The sequence below is a fragment of the Podarcis vaucheri genome (assembly GCF_965113315.1).
Source record: "Podarcis vaucheri genome assembly, chromosome: 5".
NCBI lineage: Eukaryota > Metazoa > Chordata > Lepidosauria > Squamata > Lacertidae > Podarcis > Podarcis vaucheri.
The window spans coordinates 6,539,709-6,562,678 of record NC_138763.1 but is presented as its reverse complement, the minus strand read 5'-3'; the positions used below and the strand labels follow the sequence as shown (position 1 = coordinate 6,562,678).

At 44.9% G+C, this 22,970-nt stretch overlaps 3 protein-coding genes across 3 annotated transcripts in view; 1 reads left to right on the top strand and 2 right to left on the bottom strand.

The window, feature by feature from the left end:
* The window catches only part of LOC309533161 (cytochrome P450 2J2-like), an 81,338-nt gene that overhangs the window by 24,878 nt on the left and 33,490 nt on the right, over positions 1-22,970 (bottom strand). Inside the window, exon 2 of the mRNA XM_082224364.1 lies at positions 5,298-5,326. Within this exon, the coding sequence (XP_082080490.1) occupies positions 5,298-5,303 (6 nt within the window). The 5' untranslated portion in view covers positions 5,304-5,326. The remainder of the gene's footprint in view (positions 1-5,297; positions 5,327-22,970) is intronic.
* The window catches only part of LOC309533181 (cytochrome P450 2J2-like), a 120,254-nt gene continuing 100,623 nt past the window's right edge, over positions 3,340-22,970 (top strand). Inside the window, exon 1 of the mRNA XM_082224394.1 lies at positions 3,340-3,661. Coding sequence (XP_082080520.1) covers positions 3,499-3,661 — 163 coding nt within the window. The 5' untranslated portion in view covers positions 3,340-3,498. The remainder of the gene's footprint in view (positions 3,662-22,970) is intronic.
* LOC309533162 (cytochrome P450 2C39-like) overlaps positions 18,860-22,970 on the bottom strand; it is a 37,524-nt gene continuing 33,413 nt past the window's right edge. Inside the window, exons 8-9 of the mRNA XM_082224365.1 lie at positions 22,417-22,558; positions 18,860-21,076 (exon numbers count right to left, since the gene is read on the bottom strand). Of these exons, the coding sequence (XP_082080491.1) occupies positions 20,883-21,076; positions 22,417-22,558 (336 nt within the window). The 3' untranslated portion in view covers positions 18,860-20,882. The remainder of the gene's footprint in view (positions 21,077-22,416; positions 22,559-22,970) is intronic.

Below are 22,970 nucleotides of genomic sequence, written 5' to 3'. Positions count from 1 at the left end.
CGCGGGTGGCGCTGTGGGCTAAAGCCTCAACGCCTAGGGCTTGCCGATCGAAAGGTCGGCGGTTCGAATCCCCGCGGCGGGGTGCGCTCCCGCTGTTCGGTCCCAGCGCCTGCCCACCTAGCAGTTCGAAAGCACCCCCGGGGGCAAGTAGATAAATAGGTACCGCTTACCAGCAGGAAGGTAAACGGCGTTCCGTGTGCGGCTCTGGCTCGCCAGAGCAGCGATGTCACGCTGGCCACGTGACCCGGAGGTGTCCCCGGACAGCGCTGGCCCCCGGCCAATAAATGTGAGATGGGCGCACAAACCCCACAGTCTGTCAAGACTGGCCCGTTCGGGCAGGGGTACCTTTACCTTTACCTTTTATGCTTTATGGAGACCGAGAAGCAATAAGAGCTTTTGGGAATGGCACAGCAATTAAGTCGGAGTCGCCATCTTGCCAAAGGATTTATAGCCGGGAGGAAGAACGGATTTGTTTTCAGACTGCATTCCTACTGAATCTCCTCAGAGTTTTTGAGAAAGGAGGTAGATTGGTGAAAATTAATGACGCTAAGACTGTTTTGATGTATGGAAGTGATGTTATATGGAAAACGTCTGGATATGGCTACAGGATAAAAAAAATAATATCCACGCAGGATTACAAACTGTTCTAACCAGCTTGCGGAGACTATCAGAGGTCACAAAGAGAAAGGAAAAATATATGAAAATAACAACAAGAGATGTGGAAAAATAATAAGAAAGGACTGGATAGTACTGTGAACATCATAAGGTTAGATTTGTGGACATTAAAACAGCAGTAAGAAGCAAGAAGTTGATTGGATCCCTTCGGCACTTGAAATATGGGTACCCCCAACAAAAATTTAAAATTCAGCCGTGTAATTTGGAATTTATGTAATTTGGTTTGATTTGATGTGATTGGTCGGTTAATAAAAAATTATTCTTAAAACAAAACAAAACCAGGAGCTCACCCCGCTGTGGTGATTCGAACCGCCGACCTTCTGATCAGCAAGTCCTAGGCTCTGTGGTTTAACCCACAGCACCACCTGTGATCTCCATTAGGAACCAAGAAAAACATATCACATTCCTTTCTAAAATGGACAGAGGTAATACACAAATATATCTTCATACGCAGCTCAGCACCATCACCCCTCATCACATACCCTTTGAATGTGCAAAAATCTCCACGAGCTGATGGGCCTCCTCTGCTATTTGGTGCTCCATGCCTTTCTTCCCCAGTCCCAGCTTCCGCATAGTAACAATACCAAACCGTCTCTGTTGCCTCCAGGTGTGCCCATTGGAAAATGGAATACCTATGGAAAATCAGTGAGAAATTCTTCTTGTATTAATGATACAATTAAGTTACCATTCAAGAAGAAACTGAAGTTCATGCCCTTGAATGTGCAAGCTATTCAGTATCTCAAGATTACAATTACAAGACGATGTGAAGTCTGTCTCAGTGTATTTTGCGGGTATCTCTGCAATATAGGCCAGCACTATTTGCTTCACACAATGCCTAACAGAATCTCACTTTCTATTTCCTGTCGTCATTCAGGAAATTATTAGTGATTCACCCAAATGTTTTGGTTATTTGTTGGATAATAGAACAGAAATCAGGTGGTCCCAGAAGGTCCTGCATAAAATGAGAGATCTCTGGACAGGTCTGCCAATTTCTGCCATAAAGACTGAACCTGCAGATATCACATGAGTTTTCTCATAGCGGTAAACACCTGCTGTTATTTTCAGTCACAACCCGAATTCAGCTAAGTTTTCCACACTATTTTTAAAGATATAATTTGGCTGATGTGTGATGTCAACAAGTTATTTTTCTATTGGCCAAGCCAGACTGGGATTTTATTGAGGATGTTTTCTGCAGCATATTCTTGACATGACAGTAGTGCATTGGTGGTCAATTTATTCTGCTTTGTTAGTTCTGTGATGCTTCCTGAATGCTACCACATTATTACTGTGTGGGGAAGCTATATAACAGGGAAAGCAGGACAATACTGTAACAAGTTTGTGCATTTGTGGTTTTCAGCAGGAAGTTAAGCGATATGACTGAATGGAAATTAACCAGTATGACAACCTCAAATTCTTTGCAGGCACAATTGAAAATGGAGTTGGATATAACACCCTTGAAAGAATTGAGCACAAATCATTATGAATGATCAATACAAAGTTTACTGGAGGATGCCTAAGCTAGGCTTGCCATATGTTGGGTTAAAAGTCTGATCCATAGCTAAAAGTAGAAGTCGGCAAATGTGTCCTCTTTTTTGTCTTCCAAATAGACTCTTAATAAGATGGTATCTTCAGAAGACCGTCACCTACGGAGTACGGTGATTGACAATGTATAAAGGGAATGAGATGATCTTGCAGGTATCTTGAACATTATATATAAAAAGAAACCCCACAGCACTGACCACAAACACATAAGAAAATGCATTTTAAAAAGAGTGAGCACAAAGATCACTCTGCATTCATTCATGGCAGCACTTATCTGTATCTGTTGCAGACCTGCGTATGCTATTCAAGATGTTAAGCCTGGAAAAGTCTTCATCTTGTTCATTGGAAATACAAACACTTTTTTAAAAAAGCTATTCAAAGACTAATACAGCAAATTGCATCTCTGCAGTAAATGTTAATCTCCAGGTAATACTCCCAGAAAGAGGAAAAGGCCAGTTCTGTGAAATCAGCATCAGAGAGACATTTGAAAGCACCAGCTGCAGCTGTGAGACTAATGGCACTGAGACAGGTGCACAGGCTGATCCTGCTACCACTTACTAGTCAACAATTCTCATAGAGAAAATGCAAAAAAAATGTTTGTATCTGCAGGATGAAGGATGCTTAAATCTGAAAGACACCACACAAAACAAGCAGCTGAGCTGATGAAATAGTTTATTGCAATATACTCTGGAGCTTGTCCTCCCACTCTTCCCATGTGTGGTGCAACATGGCCCAGAATGCTATGCACTTCTCCTCTTCCAACAGATGAATGGACACCAAGTTCACTTGGCAGTGTAGCAGGAGATCATTATCTATTCCCAGGAAAGCCATGGGACTTTTGTAGCTCATATGTAGCCAGGGAAGACACGAGACAATATTTAATTTGTTTGTTTGTTTGTTTAATACATTTATAAGCCAAATTACTCAGAGAGGTATTTCTTAATTCCTTACCACTTAACTCCATCCTCTTCTTAATTCCTTACCACAACTTTGGGTAGCCTTCCCCAAAAATTTCAATGTGCGGGGGTGACAAAAGAAATTCTGTACCAGGTACCACCTGACCTTGCTACGCCTCTGCTGTTGTGACCCACCGTGGGAGGGAGTAAAACAAATGGGTTGGAATGAAGGAAGGAATGAAAGAAAGAAAGAAAAAGAGTTGCTGGCAAGAGAAGAGAATATAGTGAGATGCTTAAGAGGTGAGGAAGGCTGAAGCTCACATATTAGGTTGAAATAACTATCTGAACGTAGCATTCCTCTTCTCTCTTTTGACCCAAATGGTAGATGGCAAAGCAATATAGAAACATTTACACCCTTTGGGCAGAATATCAACCCTTCATAATACTGTCTGGATTCCAAGCAGTGAAAGAAGCGCTCATTGACCACTCTGAAGAACTTGAAGACCGACCACAGACTCCTTTCCTTATGGCTATGGCAAACGGAAAGGGTAAGTAGTGAAGAATGAGAATTTCTGCTGGTACTTTCCCTGAAGAAAACATTTAAGTGGCTGTCTGGAAAAAGAGAACAAAGGTTTTCTAATAATGTGGTACTGAACAGGAATTAGGGGTTTTATGCAGTGCTAGTTCTTATCTGAGAAGACTCACTAAAATTAATGGGCATGGCTAATGTGGGTTTATTAATTTCCATTAGTCTACTCTAACAAGTGCTTTATGGAAGTCAGAATTGTACTGCACTGTGGTTAGACTGAACTGCAGGTAGAAGCTTGTTTTCTGTTGCAGTTGCAATGCATTGACTGTCCTGGCCCTCAGCGCTGGATGAAGGGCTTGAACTCTCTGCTCTTTCTGCTGAAGGATTTGATGCCTACATCAGATCAGAACATTGCCAAGACACAGCTTACAAGGTGGAGTAGGTACATAAGAATAGGTAATAGACACGCAGCTAAATGCTAGCTAAGATGTTGATCCAACTAGTGATACGTCCCCCACACCTTCCTTTTGGAGATTGAGGTGGGTGACTGGCATCCAAGGTCTGGGAAGCAAGTGGGCACGCCTTCAAATGGGTTGGGCCTGCAAGGTTTGTTCATACCTGGCATCTCTATGTCCTTAATGAAGGAGACAGTGTTGGTGCCAGCTTGGCACCCAATTTAGTCTTAGTCACCTCCTCAGAACGGAGAGGCAGCTCACTGGCAATTCTGTTTTGCACAGTGGTTCTGACCCTTTCTCCAGGTCAGTTTCATAGAATAGAACTGGGTGCTTGTATTTCAATCCCTTGGCAGTTATGCTCTGGTTTGTCACAGTTTACCATTTGGTCCCCAATTCGTTTTAACTTCTGCATGAAGCCTTTGGCAGCAGTGATTAGCAGATTTGGGGCAAGATGTCGTCAACACCCTGATGATGCTCAACTCTATTGCTCTGTAACATCTGAATCGGGAGAACCCATGCAAGCTCTGGATGTGCTGGATAAGGTGGTGGGTTAAATGAGGACCAATAAAGTGAGTCTGAATCCTGGTAAGATGGAGGCATGTTAGGTGGGTGGCTCTTGAGTCTAGTTGGTTAGGTGGTCAGTTGCCTGCTATGGATAGGGCTGTACTTCACCTGAGAGAACCAGCTCATAGTCTAGAAGTGCGTCTGGATCCATCTTTGTTGCCTGAGTCCCAGGTGACCTCACGGCCTTCTACCACCTTCATCAGGCAAGGCAGCTTTGACTAGTAAGATAGCTAAGGTGGTTTCTGGACCAGGTTTGGCAACCTCCAGGCTAGATTACTGCAATGTGCTGTATTTGGGGCTGCCCTTGAGGTTAATCAGGGTGAAAAATGAAGTGGATCAACTGTTCATATGGGCAGGATATAGCCAACATTTTAGCCACTGTTGAAAGAATTCCACTGGCTGCCAATTAGCTACTGGGATAAGTTCAAGGAGGTGGTTTGGGTGTAGAAAGGTCTATAACGAAGGAATAAGTACCTTTATCAAAGTATCATCACGAAGCTTCACCCCAATCCGCCACACGCCTCCAATGAGAGGAAGCTGGAAAGGTCCAGGAGGATAGTGCCTATTTGACCAGAGCTGTTTCAGGAAGTGCAGAATCAGAAGAACCACCAGCAGAGCAATAAAAGATGCCCCTACTTCCATCCTTCTCTTGCTTTCTCTTTCTCCTGGATACTTTTTAGGATTCCTGGTTAAGTCCAACACTCTTTCTCTAAGGAGATCTTGCTTTCCTCAGAGAAATCAACATTTCTCTCTCTTTATATACTCTCATATTAAAAAGGAATAAGCAACAAATGTTCTGACATCATATCCAAGTAACCTTGGAATGTGATCCCAAGTCATGTGCTACAGTCAAACACTATAAACATTCTTACATGTGTCACTCAGATGACAGGAAGTCTGATTAATATGAATTGCAATTAGAATTTTGGCCAGTGTAAGACTGATTTGTGCTAAAAACATTGGGAAAATATGTACCATACATTCATGAAATAAAATTGCATATGGAAAAGGCCCGATGCAAATGCCCATGGGAAGCCCTCAGCCCTCATGGCAGTAGCCCTTAATATAACTATTAATGATAAATTAACATGTGCTATTAAGGTAAGACCCCTTCATGGATCACTGCCTTGCCGTGGCGAAGGGGCTTGAAGAACTCAGAGAAGCTATGAACTACGCCGAGCAGGGCACCCAAGATAAACAGGTCATAGTGGAGAGTTTTGACCAAACGTGATCCACCTGGAGTAGGAACCGGCAAGCCACTCCAGTATCCCTGCCAAGAAAACTCCATGCACAAAGACAACAGGCATATAAAAGTTATGAGCTTATTTAAAAGCTTATTTAACTTATATGCAGAATTCATCATGCGAAAGGCTGGGCTGGATGAATCCCAAGCCGGAATTAAGATTGCCGGAAGAAATATCAACAACCTCAGATATGCAGATGACACAACCTTGATGGCAGAAAGTGAAGAGGAATTAAAGAACCTTTTAATGAGGGTGAAAGAGGAGAGCGCAAAATATGGTCTGAAGCTCAACATCAAAAAAACGAAGATCATGGCCACTGGGCCCATCACCTCCTGGCAAATAGAAGGGGAAGAAATGGAGGCAGTGAGAGATTTTACTTTCTTGGGCTCCATGATCAGTGCAGATGGTGACAGCAGTCACGAAATTAAAAGACGCCTGCTCCTTGGGAGAAAGGCGATGGCAAACCTAGACAACATCTTAAAAAGCAGAGACATCACCTTGCCAACAAAGGTCCGTATAGTAAAAGCCATGGTTTTCCCAATAGTGATGTATGGAAGTGAGAGCTGGACCATAAAGAAGGCTGATCGCCGAAGAATTGATGCTTTTGAATTATGCTGCTGGAGGAGACTCTTGAGAGTCCCATGGACTGCAAGAAGATCAAACCTCTCCATTCTGAAGGAAATCAGCCCTGAGCGCTCACTGGAAGGACAGATCGTGAAGCTGAGGCTCCAATACTTTGGCCACCTCATGAGAAGAGAAGACTCCCTGGAAAAGACCCTGATGTTGGGAAAGATGGAGGGCAGAAGGCGAAGGGGACGACAGAGAATGAGATGGTTGGATGGTGTTCTTGAAGCTACTAACATGAGTTTGATCAAACTGCGGGAGGCAGTGGGAGGACAGAAGTGCCTGGCGTGCTCTGGTTCATGGGGTCACGAAGAGTCGGACACGACTAAATGACTAAACAACAACAACAACAATTAAGGTAAGACGGGGAATACGCAGGAGACATGGAACGTGCTTGCAGAATTTGTGCTGCTAAAACAGAAAGGGGTCAAACTATCACAAGAGGTGTTGAAATTTTGGGAGGTTGGATAGTTATAGTGGAATGGTCTCGGGGATAGGGTGCACATTTTTATTCTTATTTATTATCACTTTGTCAAAATAGAAAATATTATATTTTTAAAGTAGCAGCTGCTGCCCAAGAAAGACAAAGGGCTGTTGCGCAGTGGTAGGACGTGAATTGTACATGCAAAAGACCCAGCATCTCAAGGTCGGGCTGGACATGTTCTCTAAAGAAGAAAGGAGGAGGAGGAGGGAGGAGGAGTTTGCGGTGAGTTCTGGCACCTGTTTTTCTAGAAAAATAGTACTGTGTCCTATCCATGGCATCTCCGGGTACAACTGGGAGACAGTCTCGTCTGAAGTTCTGGATAGCCACAGCCAGTCAGTGAAGATAAGACTGAGCTAGATGGAACAATGGTCTGATTTGGCATAAGGCCAAATCCTATGTTCAGAATGCTAGGGAGTTATTTTTAAACTGCAGTATTAGGTGCTCAGCTAGAATGTATACCACAGATCAGCAAAGGTACCACCAGGGCTAAGAAGATGCCAGCATGCTTAACAAGCAACGTCGAAGAAGTTATCAGAAGCAAGTAGTATTCCTTCAGAGCATGGAAATCCCATCCAAATAAGAAGAAGAAAAGAGAGCACAAATTTTGCCACAAGTTTCTCTGGAACACAAATGGGCACACTGGGAACCAGGGGGCATACAGTTGAAAGGAGTGTAGTAGTGAAAGTCCGGTTCATCTGCCAGAAAACCTCCCACCGCCAGTGCAAAGCATCCGCTGTCCAAAGTGCAGTAATTTGGGGAAGGTTTTTTCACCATTTACTGGATTATCCTCAGGCCAACGGAATCCAAATTCATTGGAGGAAATGTACAAGATCACCGTTCTTTTCCCCCTCTTTGTTTTAAATTTTTGCTTTATTGTTCATTTATACCTATATACAACATGAAATCATAATCGTCTTTTTCAGTCAAATAAACATATCATTGATTACCAAAGTTACATTAAATTTTGGCTATGTATTTTCTTCATGAACATGTAACTTCCCATCCTCTCCATACAGCTATCCTTTTAATGACATATATTACATAATTTTGTCATTTTTACTTAATAAACCATCTGTGGCGATCACACAGGGTCCCCGGACATTTCACCGTCTATTGATCCCTGTGCCACCACTTTATTTCTCGCTGCCACCACCCAGGCCCTACCGGGTAAAATACTGAGTCCAGTCAAGGGTCAATTGCCCATCAACATAAACTTCTGTTTATTGATTGCAGTTTAACAAGCGTGTGGTTTCATAAACTGTCTGTCAGTTACAATCATGGGGTGCCTATCCAGACCTATAACTACCACTACCTTCTCTCACTCACTAAACCACCTCTCAGATATTTACTTGTCTTCCTAGCTCCTAACTGTTCCTTGAAGGAATGGGTTTCCCAAAACCCAAAACTGACTGTGCAGGCAGTTTTAAACTGCACCAAAATCCCTATTTTTCCTTAGCTAAAATGCATAAACTTGAGCCATTGAGCAAATGCATAACAAGAACACAGCTCTCTCCTTTATCAGTTTGTGACGTCAAGGATGACCCTAACTGTACCAGTAGACCAGAGAAAACACGTTTGTACCTTATCTTATGTTCCCACCACAAAGATGCACAGACCCAAGTCTGGGGAAAACGCGAGAAGCGTGTTCTCGGAGATGATGACCCCTTCCTCAAAGATAAGAGTAGGAAGAGGAAGATCCTTTTATGTTCAGGAGTGCAGGAAGGAAATCCCTTTTATGGTTAAGAGTGCCGGAGCAGGAACATCTGTGATGTCAACCTGCGTGTGCAAGCTGACGTGGCTGGGGAAGGGGGAGAGGGTGCCTGGAGAATATATATACTGCATGAAACTTGTCATTTCTTTGGACTTGCTGTGGACTTGATCACGCAAATACCTTCTGCTATCCGGAGAGCAGAATAAACTCTTTCTTTGAACCAACCTTGGTGTCATTTGACTTCCTTCCTCCTGTCCCAGAGCAATGCAGACCCACTCGGTGAACTCAAATAAGGCTACATCCTGACTCAGCTTATTTCGCTACACTAACTCAACCTACCCACAGACTATATCCCAATTCACTCCCACTGCAACCAACCACCCAACTCCCAACGAAATCCCCCTTTTTGCCCCTCCCAGAGCTGGTTTGATAGTCCCTCTAACTCCACCCTCCTGGGTTCTGATTGGGTATCCTGTTTAACTATTTAACCTCCAGCACTCTCATATGTTAACGTCACATACCTCCCCCCTTAAGAAGTTTCAATTCAGGAGAGTTACCTTATGGAGAAACGTGACTCAAAGAAGTAGGAGGCCCAGGGTTCGCTCTGATTGTTTAGAAATACACAATCGCTTTGAGGTCCTCTCCCCTAGCATGGAAGACGAAGAGCAGACTCCATTTGAGGATCTCTCCCTCATTACAGTCGATCAGGTATATGAAGACGAGCAGCAAAGTCAGTCCTCAGGCAATGTGCAGGCGACCTTGGAACGGACAGCTCACGGAAGAACCCCGACCAAACCTAAGAGGAGGCGTGTAGTGGTGATAGGGGATTCCCTACTGAGGGGAACAGAAGCAGTGATCTGTGGGCCTGACAAGATGTCTCGGGAAGTATGCTGTCTCCCCGGGGCTAAGATCCAAGATGTAACTGAACGACTGCAAGGAATCATAAAACCCACTGACAAATACCCCTTCCTCTTGGTTCATGTGGGAACCAATGACACTGCAAGCAATAGCCTCCAGAAGATCAAAAGAGACTCCGAGGCTCTGGGCAGGAAATTGAAGCAATTAAATGCACAAATTGTCATCTCATCTGTCCTCCCAGTTGAACGACGTGGCCCAGGGAGAGAGGGAAAAATAGTGGAAGTGAATAGCTGGCTTCGCAAATGGTGTAAACAGGAACGGTTTGGATTCTTAGATCACGGACTACAGTTTCTTGAAGATGGACTTCTGGCAAGTGATGAGCTGCACCTCACAACGGGTGGGAGGAATGCTTTTGCCAAAAATCTCAGAAACCTCATCAGGAGGGCTTTAAACTGACTAATGTGGGGGAGGGAGACAGTGCTCCTGAAGGTAGGAGTCTATCAATTGATGAAGATGATCATCCAAATGTCATAGACCAAATGGAGCAAACAGCACGCAGACCTAGTGGTGGGAGGGGAAAAAATCCTTAAATAAGAGACACAGGGGAATGATTAATGTACTTCATGTTGGGATACTGCCAGGGAGAAATAGTCCATCATGGCCCCAAGCCGGCTGCCGGACGATCCATCGATCCCTGTAGTCACGCAGCTTCTAGCGACACGAGTGTCCTGGAAATACCTTGCCACATTCCAGGGCTCGTGCACACTCTATCAGCAGATTATGCACACACCAGAAGATGCACAGCAGGAGAGCATATTTACAGACTTTATTCAGCGTTGATCAGAACAAAGAAAAAACATGACCGTTCTGAGTCAGTGTCTCCGACCGACTGAGAAATCGAAAGGAACAGCAAACATAAACATCCTGTGAACAGGACATGCGCAGACTCTGTGACTCACAAAGCCTGCTCCCTTTTAAGTGTCGGAATGTTCTGGGGTGCAGGAAAGGATATATTGACTAATTATTGTTGTTATTGCAGATCCTTTTGCACAACGGAATGATGAATAGTACGTGCCACATGCTTTAAGTTGCTTTATTTACAGTTCATTGTAGAGAAATTACAAACATGCATCTTGCCTCTGCTGGAGCAGAGAAGCAAACCGTCCTTCTTCTCGGAATGAAGAACACACGAGAGCAGAGAGAAACAGGAAACTAGTGTACGTCACATCCAGCTTCCCATTCCCGTGGGAAAACCCAACAGTACTCTGACTGTGGAATGTAAACATTGTCTTGTGACAAGCACTTTGCTGCACAGTGAAGAGAGCAGAAACCAACATCCTCCCCCTTTCCGTGAACATCACTGGGCAGCGTGTTCGTACAATATCAGTACAAACCCAACTTCTGTACATAGGTACAGTGTTGATCCCTTGATACAATCTTGGACAATACATCAGCAGGAATTTCATTACCTGGCATATAAGACACCGTTACGAGTCCCTTCTGAATATATTCCCTAGCATGTTGCACCTTCAATTGCAAGTGCTTCGTGCTTTGCTTACAACCTTCCGAATTCAGCAAAGCCAAACATGCTTTGTTGTCCTGGTAAACCTGGATTGGACATTTGACAGGAATTTTCATGTCTTTGCACAATTGTAACAACCATTCACAATCCTTAAGTGAATAAGACAGTGCATTCAGTTCAGCTTCACAAGTACTTAAGCTAATTGTTGTTTGCTTCTTGCATGACCAATCAAAAAGACCCTGATTGTACATGTAGCAAACTCCAGACGTACTTTTCCTGTCTGTAGTGTCACTTCCAAAACTTGCATCTGCAAAAATTTCAAGACCACCAGACTTCTGATTGTTAAATCTCAGTCTGTAATGCATAGTGCCTTTCAAATAGCGTGCTATGCGTTTCAGAGCTTTCCAATCCTTAACAGTAGGATTGTTGACTTGTCTGCTTAGCAAATTACAGCTAACAGCAATGTCAGGTCTTGAACATCTGGCAATGAAGTTTAGCTTGCCTAGCACACTTCTGTACAGTGTAGTGTCAGAAAACGCTTCTTCAGTGTCTTCTACCTGATAACCTGTTGTCATCGGTGTGTCTACAGGGTTAGCATCCATCAGGTTCAGTTTGCTTAACACATCAGCAATTTTCCGTGACTGGTGTACTAGAATATTACCACTTTGATCTTTCTCTATTTCCAGAGATAAGTAGTTGTTTACCTCACCAAGATCTTTCATGTCAAAGTGCTCTTTCAGTTGAGCTAGGGCGTTATTGTACATTGTGACATCTTTCCAAAAGAATAAAATATCATCAACATAAAACAAACAATACAGCTTCTTTTGCCCCTCCTCTTTGACAAACACACATGGATCAGCTTTCCCTTGCTGAAAACCTAGAGAAAACAATGCTTCAGTGAGTTTTGTGTGCCAACACCGTGCACTTTGTTTGAGACCATAAAGGGACTTCTTCAGAGCACAAACAAATCCCTGTTTTACCTGTACGCCATCAGGTGGAAGCATATATAGTGATTCACCTAAAGATCCGTACAAAAACGCTGTATTTACATCGTGGTGACTAATGTGTAGATTCTCCTCTGCAGCTAGCTTGAGCATAAGCCTTATGCTCTCATACCTCACCGTGGGTGAGTAGGTCTCGTGATAGTCTTCACCTGGTACCTGTGCAAAACCTCTGGCTACCAATCTGGCTTTGTGTCTGACTATCTTGCCATTTTGATCAGTCTTCGCTTTGAAGACCCATTTGCTTCCAAGCAGTTTCATTCCTGGAACTACTGGAACTAGCTCCCAAGTTTTGTTCTTTTCTAAGGAATCAAGCTCAGCCTTCATTGCATTTAACCAAGGCTCAGCTTCCTTAGAATCCAAATCCTGGATTTCTTGGAAACTTGAAGGTTCAAATACCTTCTTGGAGCTTTTAACAGCTGCTACTGCTGTCTTAGCATATTCATCAGCAAATCTCTTTGGAGGTCTGCATTTTGTGGCTCTTTGTGACCTGCGAATTAGCCTTTGGTCTTCAACACTCTCCTCTTCCTTCTTAGGAGAAAATTGACCTATTGTGAACAATGGTTCTTCCAATTCCTGATCAGAGCTTTCAGAGGGTCGCATAGAGGCTTTCGCACTCTTGTAATCCTCTGACTTATCCGATTCAGTTTCAGACTCAGAATCAGAACCTTCATCAGTGGGTGTGGGTTGTTGCTGCTTATCCTCAGTCTCATCACTGTCATCAGGATAACATTGAAAAATTCCCACGTTCTCCCCCCACTTGGCATTGTACTCAACACTTCTTGTGAGCCTAATTGTCTTGGAGTCAGTCATCATTATTCTGTAAGAACCTTTCTGATAACCTAGAAAGATACCATGCAATCCACGTTTGCCTAATTTGGAGCTTTGTGGTGAGTGAATCCACATGTCAGAACCAAAAATTTTCATGTGTTTGATGTATGGTTTCTTGCCAAACATCTTCTCATACGGGGTACAACCAATCGCTGAAGATAACCTGCGATTGTAACTGTAAACAAAACACGAGAGAGCTTCGGCCCAATAACTCTCTGGAAGATTGGCATCATGCAGCAAGGTTTTTAACCCTTGAAGCAACGTTTGATTTGCCCTTTCGCAAAGCCCATTCTGCCATGGCGAGCGAGGACTGGACAAATCGTGTTGAATTCCTTTCTCAGTCAGAAAAGCTTCAAACTGCTGAGAAGTGAATTCTCCCCCGCGATCTGTGAAAAGAATTTTTATCTTCTTACCATGCACATTTTCCAACCAAGCACAGAATTCCTTGAACCTTGGAAAAGCCTCTGATTTCTGCTTGAGATTGTACACGTAAATATACCTGGAAAATGCATCAATGAGAACCATGAAGAACCTATTTTCACCCAAAGAGGGCGATAGTGGACCGACTAAATCAGCATGAACAACCTGGTATGGTTCTGTAGCTTGCCTACTAGACACCTTACCTTTCGCAGCCATTTTCACCTTGTTTGCTGCGCATGCCTTGCACTTCATGTGGTACCTGCAGGGTTTAATAGTCATACCTTCAACCAAGGCAGGCATTTTAGATACTGCCTCAAAATGCAAATGACCAAATTTTCGGTGAAAATCATGAATACATCCTGCATGCAAACTTTTGTTAGAACCTGCAATGCAACAAGTATCATTCTGCACAACATCATCATAATACAAAACAAACAAACGATCAACACATTCAGCATGCAAAACATAATCGTCTTTCTTTGTGATGGTGCATTTCTTGTTCTTGAAGGAAACGTCAATGTTCCGTTCATTCAGCTGCATCACACTTAGAAGATTGTGTGTGGCATCTGGAACATACAGTACATCCTGTATCGATAAGTCCAAACTGTGAAGAACAACAGTTCCGTAGCCTTGACTGGGGATCGTGTGGTCATCCGCCTGGTGAATCGCACCTTCCTGCGGTGTAAAAGACACGAACAGTCTCTTATCGTTGCACATGTGGTGTGTAGCTGCTGAATCAACAACGAAGAAAGATCTAGACGTCTTCTGGACCTTTGCAACCTTTGGAGTGAAGCGTGAGACCATTGCCTTGTGCTGCGTTGTCCTGGAGACCGGACCTTTGCCTTTGCTTTGGCCTTTTCCACGCGATGAGCTTCCGCTGCGCTGCTCTGTCTTGGCCCTGGGATATTTGCATTCCCTCTGCATATGGCCTAGACGTCCACACGAGTAGCATTTCACTGCCTTCAAAGCTTTGGCGCCCTCTGGTGGTTCCACTGCACTCTGGGATGACGTCTGTGAAGACTCCCCCTTTCCCATGCAGCTAGCACCCCGGCGATCTGCTTCATTCTGGATCACGGCAGTAACATAGGCTACTGTGAGCTGAGCAGTTGGTTGAACAGCAATCTGAGTGGCAACGGACTCCCAACTTGGACCCAAAGAATGTAGTATCATGAAGGAATACACAGCCTCTGGAAAGTTGAGTCCTCTCTGTTGCAGCTCGTGTCTCAGATTCTGCATCTCCATCAGATGTTTACGCACATCTCCACCTTCAGCAAGAGCCATATCATGCAGCTTGGCATAGTAGTACATTGAGGAACCAGCTTCTGTCCTCAAGTGAGCCTCTCTTAAAGAGTCCCAAATTTCTCTGGCTGTGGTCTTTCCACGCAACAGACAGAGCTCTTCTGGGGATACTATCAACGTAAGCGTTCCCCTTGCTTTGGAATCCTTAGCTGTCCATTCAGCTGTAATTGGAGCTGGGGGGTTGTCTGTAATAACATTAAACAGACCTTCTTTCCGCAGAATTGCCTCTGCATACTGCACCCACTCCGTGTAATTTTTCTTATTGAGCTTAGGAATCCCAAAAGCTTCAACCAGCTTTGCATTATCCATTTTTTTTTTTCTTTAAACAAGCTGCGTCACAGTACTGCAGCTTCCAAAAGCACTTGTAAAAAGTACTTTCATTTTCCCCAGCCATCCAAGCCTGTTAGCTTGTGCCTTAAAGCCCTTGCCTGTTTCGCGGCAAAACGGCTTTAAAAGTTCAAAGTCCAGCCATAAAACCATAAACTAGAAACTGGCAGGCTGCCAGGCTGCTCCGGGCAGCATGAGCACATACCTTCATCAATCAAACTTGACGCGCAGAGCAGATAACGCCGATCCGTTCCTCTGTTCCTCTGCCGGCATTCCTCAGTTTGATTTACGTCTTTCTGGGCCCGGAACCAAAATGTTGTTATTGCAGATCCTTTTGCACAACGGAATGATGAATAGTACGTGCCACATGCTTTAAGTTGCTTTATTTACAGTTCATTGTAGAGAAATTACAAACATGCATCTTGCCTCTGCTGGAGCAGAGAAGCAAACCGTCCTTCTTCTCGGAATGAAGAACACACGAGAGCAGAGAGAAACAGGAAACTAGTGTACGTCACATCCAGCTTCCCATTCCCGTGGGAAAACCCAACAGTACTCTGACTGTGGAATGTAAACATTGTCTTGTGACAAGCACTTTGCTGCACAGTGAAGAGAGCAGAAACCAACAATTATATCCTTATCCAACTTGTGCTAACAAGTTCCCAAAATATCAGCAGAGTTTATAGACATTCCCCTTTAAGTACGCAACGGTAACGTGTGCACAGGTTCGCTAGAACCTCTATAATAATTACTCTGGTAATTTCCCCTTTGTTCCCTCTTAAAATACAAGACACAACACAGTCTTTATAAAAGTATAAAAGAGTTTACTCACGATCTGTTCACAATATGATCCCAGACGGCAGACAGGCTTAAAAAGGTAAAATACACTTAGAATCTATCTTATAGGAAGATAGCCCTCTCCTCTCTTGGCTGAGAGCCAAGAGGGCATCCTGCTTCTTCGAAAGGTGATGGCAGAGAGAGAGAGATGGCTGCCTGCCCTGTGCTTTTGTCATTACCTGCACAGGTGAGGCCACACCCACCTCTGGTCACATGGAGAGGAAGTCCGTCCCCAGGAAGTTTACCTGCTTGCTGGACAGACATCCCTCCCCACATATACACTCTAGGAATGTTGTCATTGACTGCTCCTGTGTTTACATCCCACATTAAGGTGGAACGGAAATATCCTAACACTTCAATGTCTGTACACTAATGCGCAAAGCATGGGAAATAAACAAGATGAGCTTGAGCTCTTGGTACAGCAAACTAAATATGACATAATAGGCATCACTGAAACCTGGTGGGATAAGTCCCACGATTGGAATGTAATAATGGAGGGATACAATCTATTTCAGAGACAAGACCAGAAAAGAAAGGAGGAGGAGTGGCGTTATATGTCAGGGATGTGTATACCTGTGAAGAGATCCAAGATTTAGAACCTCAAAGCCAAAGTGAGAGCATTTGGGTCAAAATTAAGGGAGAGAAGAATAACAGTGACCTCATTGTGGGAGTTTACTATAGATCCCCAAGCCAAACGGAAGACATAGATGATGCCTTCCTGGAACAAATGGCCAAGCATGCAAAAGGAAGGGAGATAGTAGTAATGGGGGACTTCAATTACCCGGATATTTGTTGGATGTCAAACTCAGCCAAGAGCATAAGGTCAAACAGATTCCTCACTGGCCTTGCAGACAACTTCATTGTCCAGAAAGTGGGAGAAGCAACAAGAGGAACAGCCATTTTAGATCTGGTCCTAAACAATGTTGATGACCTGGTTAGTGGGGTAGAAGTGGAAGGATCATTAGGCGCGAGTGATCATGCTCTTCTGAAGTTTACTATACAGCGGAAAGGAGCAGCCAAGCATAAAGGTAAAGGTAAAGGTACCCCTGCCCGAGCGGGCCAGTCTTGACAGACTCTGGGGTTTGTGCGCCCATCTCACATCTATTGGCCGGGGGCCAGCGCTGTCCGGGGACACTTCCGGGTCACGTGGCCAGCGTGACAACGCTGCTCTGGCGAGCCAGAGCCGCACACGGAACGCCGTTTACCTTCCCGCTGGTAAGCGGTACCTATTTATCTACTTGCACCCGGGGGTGCTTTCGAACTGCTAGGTGGGCAGGCGCTGGGACCGAGCAGCGGGAGCGCACCCCGCCGCGGGGATTCGAACCGCCGACCTTTCGATCGGCAAGCCCTAGGCGTTGAGGCTTTAGCCCACAGCGCCACCCGCGTCCCTGAAGTTTACTATACAGCGGAAAGGAGCAGCCAAGCATACTAGGACTCAATTTCTTGACTTTAAGAAACCCGACTTCATAAAACTTAGGGAAGTGCTGGGTGAGATGCCATGGACAGTAATACTAAAAGGAAAGGGAGTTCATGATGGCTGGGAGTTTGTTAAGAGAGAGATAGTAAAAGCACAACTTCAGGCAATTCCAATGAGACGGAAACATGGAAGGTGCCTAAAGAAGCCAGGGTGGCTATCTAAAGAACTTCTAACTGAGTTAGGATTAAAAAAGGATGTGTACAAAAAATGGAAAAGGGGGGAAACCACCAAAGAGGAATTCAAACAAATAGCCAGCACGAGTAGACACAAAGTCAGAAAAGCTAAAGCACAGAATGAACTCAGGCTTGCTAGAGAGGTTAAAAGCAACAAAAAAGGCTTTTATGGGTATGTTCGTAGCAAAAGGAAGAACAAAGAAACAGTGGGGTCACTCTCCTCCCCCTGGGGATTCCCATTCTCTTCTCCAGAGATTTCGTATGGGTTTTCTCTCACAGGGTGCTTGGTCTTCTTGGGGGGCATTATGTGTGAGTCAGTATTAAATAAGAGAATTTTACTCTCAACCCTGTTCCTCCCGGCTTGGCTTTTCAAGACCCTGGTCCCCAAAGTATAGCTTTAGGTTTTTGCCTCTAACTGTGCTGGTCCCGTGGGTTACCCGAGAGGCAAGGTCCAAGTCCGGTCCAAAGTCAAAGGTGCAACAGGAAGGCAATCCGTAGTAGCAGAAGCTGGGTGCAGGGCAGGGAGCCGAGTGAAGTTAGAGCTCAGGCAGGAAGGCAGAACAGGGTTCAGGCAGGACCTGGCAACCAACTATGTTGCTCCTACAACTTGGGACTAGGGCTGGCCAGCTTTTATCTGCCCCGAGGCATAGGGTGGCCCCAAGGCATAGGGCGGCCCCGATCCTCTGGTGACTCGCATCTCCTGGCCTGGAGGCGAGCCCTCCTCCTGCAGAAACTTAGTTCCCTCCACCTCTCTGCCCTGAGGCTGCAGCTCAAGAGCGCTGGAGGGTTACTGGACCCAGAGGCAACCTCAGCTTCCCCTGACGGGGCTGAGAGTGGAGCACCTGCAGGCAATGGGTCCTCCATCACCTCAGAAGCCAGAGCAGACTCAGCTGATGCCTGCACCTGAGGACCCAGCACAGGTGAGGACCCTTCAGGCTCATGCCCCAGCCCCGGCTCAGCTGGTTCTGGAAACCGGGGAATCCTGTGCAGGCTGGGATCCCTCAGGTTCAGAATCCGAGTCTGAATCCCAGGCCATCACACTAACCTTTCAAGCTCACATCCACTGACCCTGAGCCTAAGACTCTGTCAGAAATCTGTTTTGAAATCTCTTGCTCTTATTTTGATCTCGGCCTCGTGGCAATCTGGGGTTTACCTCAATCACACCCTCGGGCCAGGTAATCACTTCACCAATCTTACCCTTCCCCCTCTCCAGGTGTATTGCTTCCCCTCACAGGCTCTTAGACTAATCGTATCCCACCACTGCCACCACTTTTCTGTGGTGATCGCACAGGGTCCCCGGACGTTTCACCGCCTATTGATCCCTGTGCCACCACTTTATTTCTCACTGCCACCACCCAGGCCCTAACAGGTAAAATACTGAGTCCAGTCAAGGTTAAATTGGAACATAAACTTCTGTTTATTTATTGCAGTTTAACCAGCGTGTGTTTTCATAAACGGTCTCAGTCAGTTACAATCATGGGGTGCCTATCCAGACCTTCAACTTCCGCTACCTGCTCTCACTCACTAAACCACCTCTCAGATATTTACTTGTCTTCCTAGCTCCTTACTGTTCCTGACTCAACTTATTTCGCTACACTAACTCAACCTCCCCACAGACTCTATCCCAATTCACTCCCACTCCAACCAACCACCCAACTCCCAACGAACTTCCCCTTTTTGCCCCTCCCAGAGCTTGTTTGATAGTCCCTCTGACTCCACCCTCCTGGTTTCTGATTGGGCAACCTGTTTAACTATTTAACCTCCAGCACTCTCACATGTTAACGTAACACCATCGTTGCTATATTAAAGTCTTTTTCCTTAACCAGCATTGATTACAGAAACCATTCAAAGGCTATCATCATGTTTAGACTATAGCAGCTACTTTTCAGATATTTCTTAAAATTATCCCATTCTAGTATGAACTTCTGTCTGGGCTTATCTCTAATTCTTTCAGAGAGGGAAGATAACTCTGCATATTCTCTCAGTTTCAAAAGGCATTCAGTTCTAGTAGGGATTTTGTCATTTTTCCAATACATCACAATAAGCACTCACGGCAGCAGTTGTGTACAAAAAACTTTTTCTCATATCCTTAGGAATATCAGTACCAGTGATGCCCAGTAGGAATGATTATGGTTTTTTAGGGAACATTTTTTAAAGTTCTAGATGAATATCACTCCAGAACCCTTTAATATTCCTGCAAGTCTACCATATATGAAACATAGTGCCACCTGCTTTCCCACATCTCCAACAAATATCTGGGATATTCCGGTACATTTTGGAAAGCTTACGTGGAGTCAAGTACCATCTATACAGCATTTTTTTCAGGTTTTCTCTTACGGAACAGCACACAGTAAACTTCCAATTTACCTTCCAAAGATTCTGCCATTGGTACATCTCAGTGGTATGGCCATGGTATTGACCCCACTTAATCATGGCCGATTTAATCTCCTCCTCCTTGACTTCCCAGTCAAGGAGGAGTCATTAGGCCTTAGAAAGTGTTTTGGTTTTGGAGTTAATGACACAAGATCACAGTTCTTTGCAGCAGATGTCAGCACAGACAACTTCAAATTCACATTATACTCCAGGGTGGAGAAGCCCAAAATCTTGCTCAAACAGAACCAGCATGATCTTTTACCCTAACCCTCCCCCCAAAAAACCAAGCAACCCAATTGCTTCCCAAACAATCATTTAAAAAGGTTTCTCTAAATCTCTGAGCACAGGCTGAGTGCACTGAGTGAAAAGGGAACTGAAAACACCACGTTTGCCCTGGGCATTCTATGTATGCTCTAGTGCCCACCCTCAAATCTGGCTTGCCTTACAATCACACACCTGTAGGTAGAGGAGTCATGGTTCCAGAGATCTCATTTTAGGTGTGCAGACAAAATTTGGGAGTGGCTTCCCTTCAGACCAATACAGCATTTCTCTGCAGCATTAAACTATGGAATTTGCTCCCAGAAGATGTAGCAATTCCAATCAACTTGGATAGCTCAGAAAGAGAATCAGATAGGTTCATGGAGGGTGAAGCTATCAATGGGTACAAACCACAAGGGCTGTGTTCTGCCTACGCTGTGGCTATGGATATCACTTTCTAGAAATTGTAAGTGAGGAGAGTGCTGTTGCATTCAGTTTCCTATTTGGAGGCTTCCCATAGGCATCTGGAGGAGTAGACAGGGCCTTTCTTGCCTGGTACAGCAGAGTTCCTCTTATGCTTTTCTACTCTTATTAAGCAACGGAAAATATAAATGTGCAAGCAACTGACACCTTCACATGGCCAACAGCATGCTGCCATCCGGTTTGAATATTGTGAGATGGGTTTTACACTAAAAGGGGGAAAGTGTCTATTTTAAGCAATGACAAAGTTTGAGTAAAGTAGGACTAGAGGGACACTGAGAGGGAAATGGTGCTTTTAAACAAAATCAGAGGTTTGCATTGCAACGGGGAATAGCACAGAGTTTATAAGGATGGGGGTGTGTTGTAGCTCCTAGTAAAGGCTCTTGATTGAGTTCTTTCACTCCTTCTGGCAGCTGGAAGCTGAATGTTCTCAGCAGGCTGGTCAGGAAGATGAAGATTTCGATGTTTGCCAACTGCATTCCAAAACAAATGCGAGCCCCTGAAGAGGAGACATGGGAAAGTCAGCAACTGAGTAATAATTTACTTTTCAGTGTCAATTACTTCGCAGCTATAAAACATGCTATACTGTATAATACTTTGGAGAACTAGACATAGTTAGGAAAGTGAAATAATCAATAGGAAGAAGAAGAAGAAGAAGAAGAAGAAGAAGAAGAAGAAGAAGAAGAGGAGGAGGAGGAGGAGGAGGAGGAGGAGGAAGAGGAGGAGGAATTTATACCCCGCCCATCTGACTGGGTTTTCCCAGCCACTCTGCGCAGCTTCCAACCAAATATTAAAAACATGATATAACATTAAACATTAAAAACTTCCCCAAACAGGGCTGCCTTCAGATGTCTATTAAAAGTATTATAGTTGCTTATTTCCTTGACATCTGCAGGGAGGGCGTTCCACAGGGCAGGCATCACTACCGAAAAGGTCCTCTGCCTTGTTCCCTGTAACCTCACATCTTGCAGTGTGAGATCGCCAGAAGGCCCTCAGCGCTGGATCTCAGTGTCCGGGCTGAACGATGGCGGTGGGGACGCTCCTTCAGGTATACTGGGCTGAGACACTTTGGGGCTTTCAAGGTCAACACCAAAACTTGGAAACGGACTGGGAGCCAATGTAGGTCTTTCAGGACCAGTGTTATATGGTCTCGGCGGCCACTCCCAGTCACCAGTCTAGCTGCCGCACTCTGGATTAATTGCAGTTTCCAAGTCACCTTCAAAGGTAACCCCACATAGAGCACGTTGCAGTAGTCCAAGCAGGAGATAACTAGAGCATGCACCACTAAGGTAAGACAGTCTGTGGGCTGGTAGGGTCCAGGGAGTCCTCCACACCCACCCGCCCCCTGTCCCCCAAGAAAAGTACTTCTGTCTTGTCACTATTCAACCTCAGTCAGAAGTGCGATAGTTTAACTGCAGACTCAGTTCTGAATATAGTTTCACAGCAGGCTAAATTACATTCCATGAAAAGAGGTGGGGGAGCTTTAGCCTTGTCACCTGAAAAGAAGTTGGATGGCATCCACCTGTGACGTGTGACAGGGAGCAACAGCACCCTGGTGCTGGCAGTGTTACCTCTCTCAGGGACAGGGCAATGGGGTGGCAAGTGTGAAGTGTGAACCCCATAAGGGTTTGGGTACCTGTGAGTCCAAAATCAGCCACCCAGAAATTCCCTAAATTATCAACAGCCTTGGCCCATCCTGCTGACCAGCAGTGCCACTCCTGCCAAGGGGATATTGCATCCATTCTGCCCTACTCTCTTGCTGATGATGATGTCATTTCCTGGAAGCCAACCAATAAGCATGTCTCTAGACCACAACTCAGCTTGGACTTTTGCATTCACCTGCACCAAATGGCAGATATTCTTCTCTGTCCACAAATTGTCCATTCTTGTCCAAGAAATGATTCGGGTTGAACTCTGCAGGAGTCTCCCATCGTGTTGGATCAAGAAGAACAGAGCGCAGATCAGGAAGAATGGCAGTCCCCTGCAAAGAAGAAAGAATTAACTTGGAATGCATTCAGATCAACACATTCTCCCTCACTCTCCCAGGACGAATCTTTGCAGAGTTCCAACTGAATTGAAACTCAGAGTTTTGAGGGGAAAGGTTGTGGTGTAGTGGTTAAGAGCGGTAGTCACGTAATCTGGGTAACCGGGTTCGCGTCTCCACTCCTCCACCTGCAGCTGCTGGGTGACCTTGGGCCAGTCACACTTCTGTGAAGTCTCTCAGCCTCACTCACCTCACAGAGTGTTTGTTGTGGGGGAGGAAGGGAAAGGAGATTGTTAGCCGCTTTGAGACTCCTGAAGGGGAGTGAAAGGCGGGATATCAAATCCAAACTCTTCTTCTTCTTCTTCTTCTATTTAACAGTGGCCATATTCATCCTCAACTTCTTTCTATT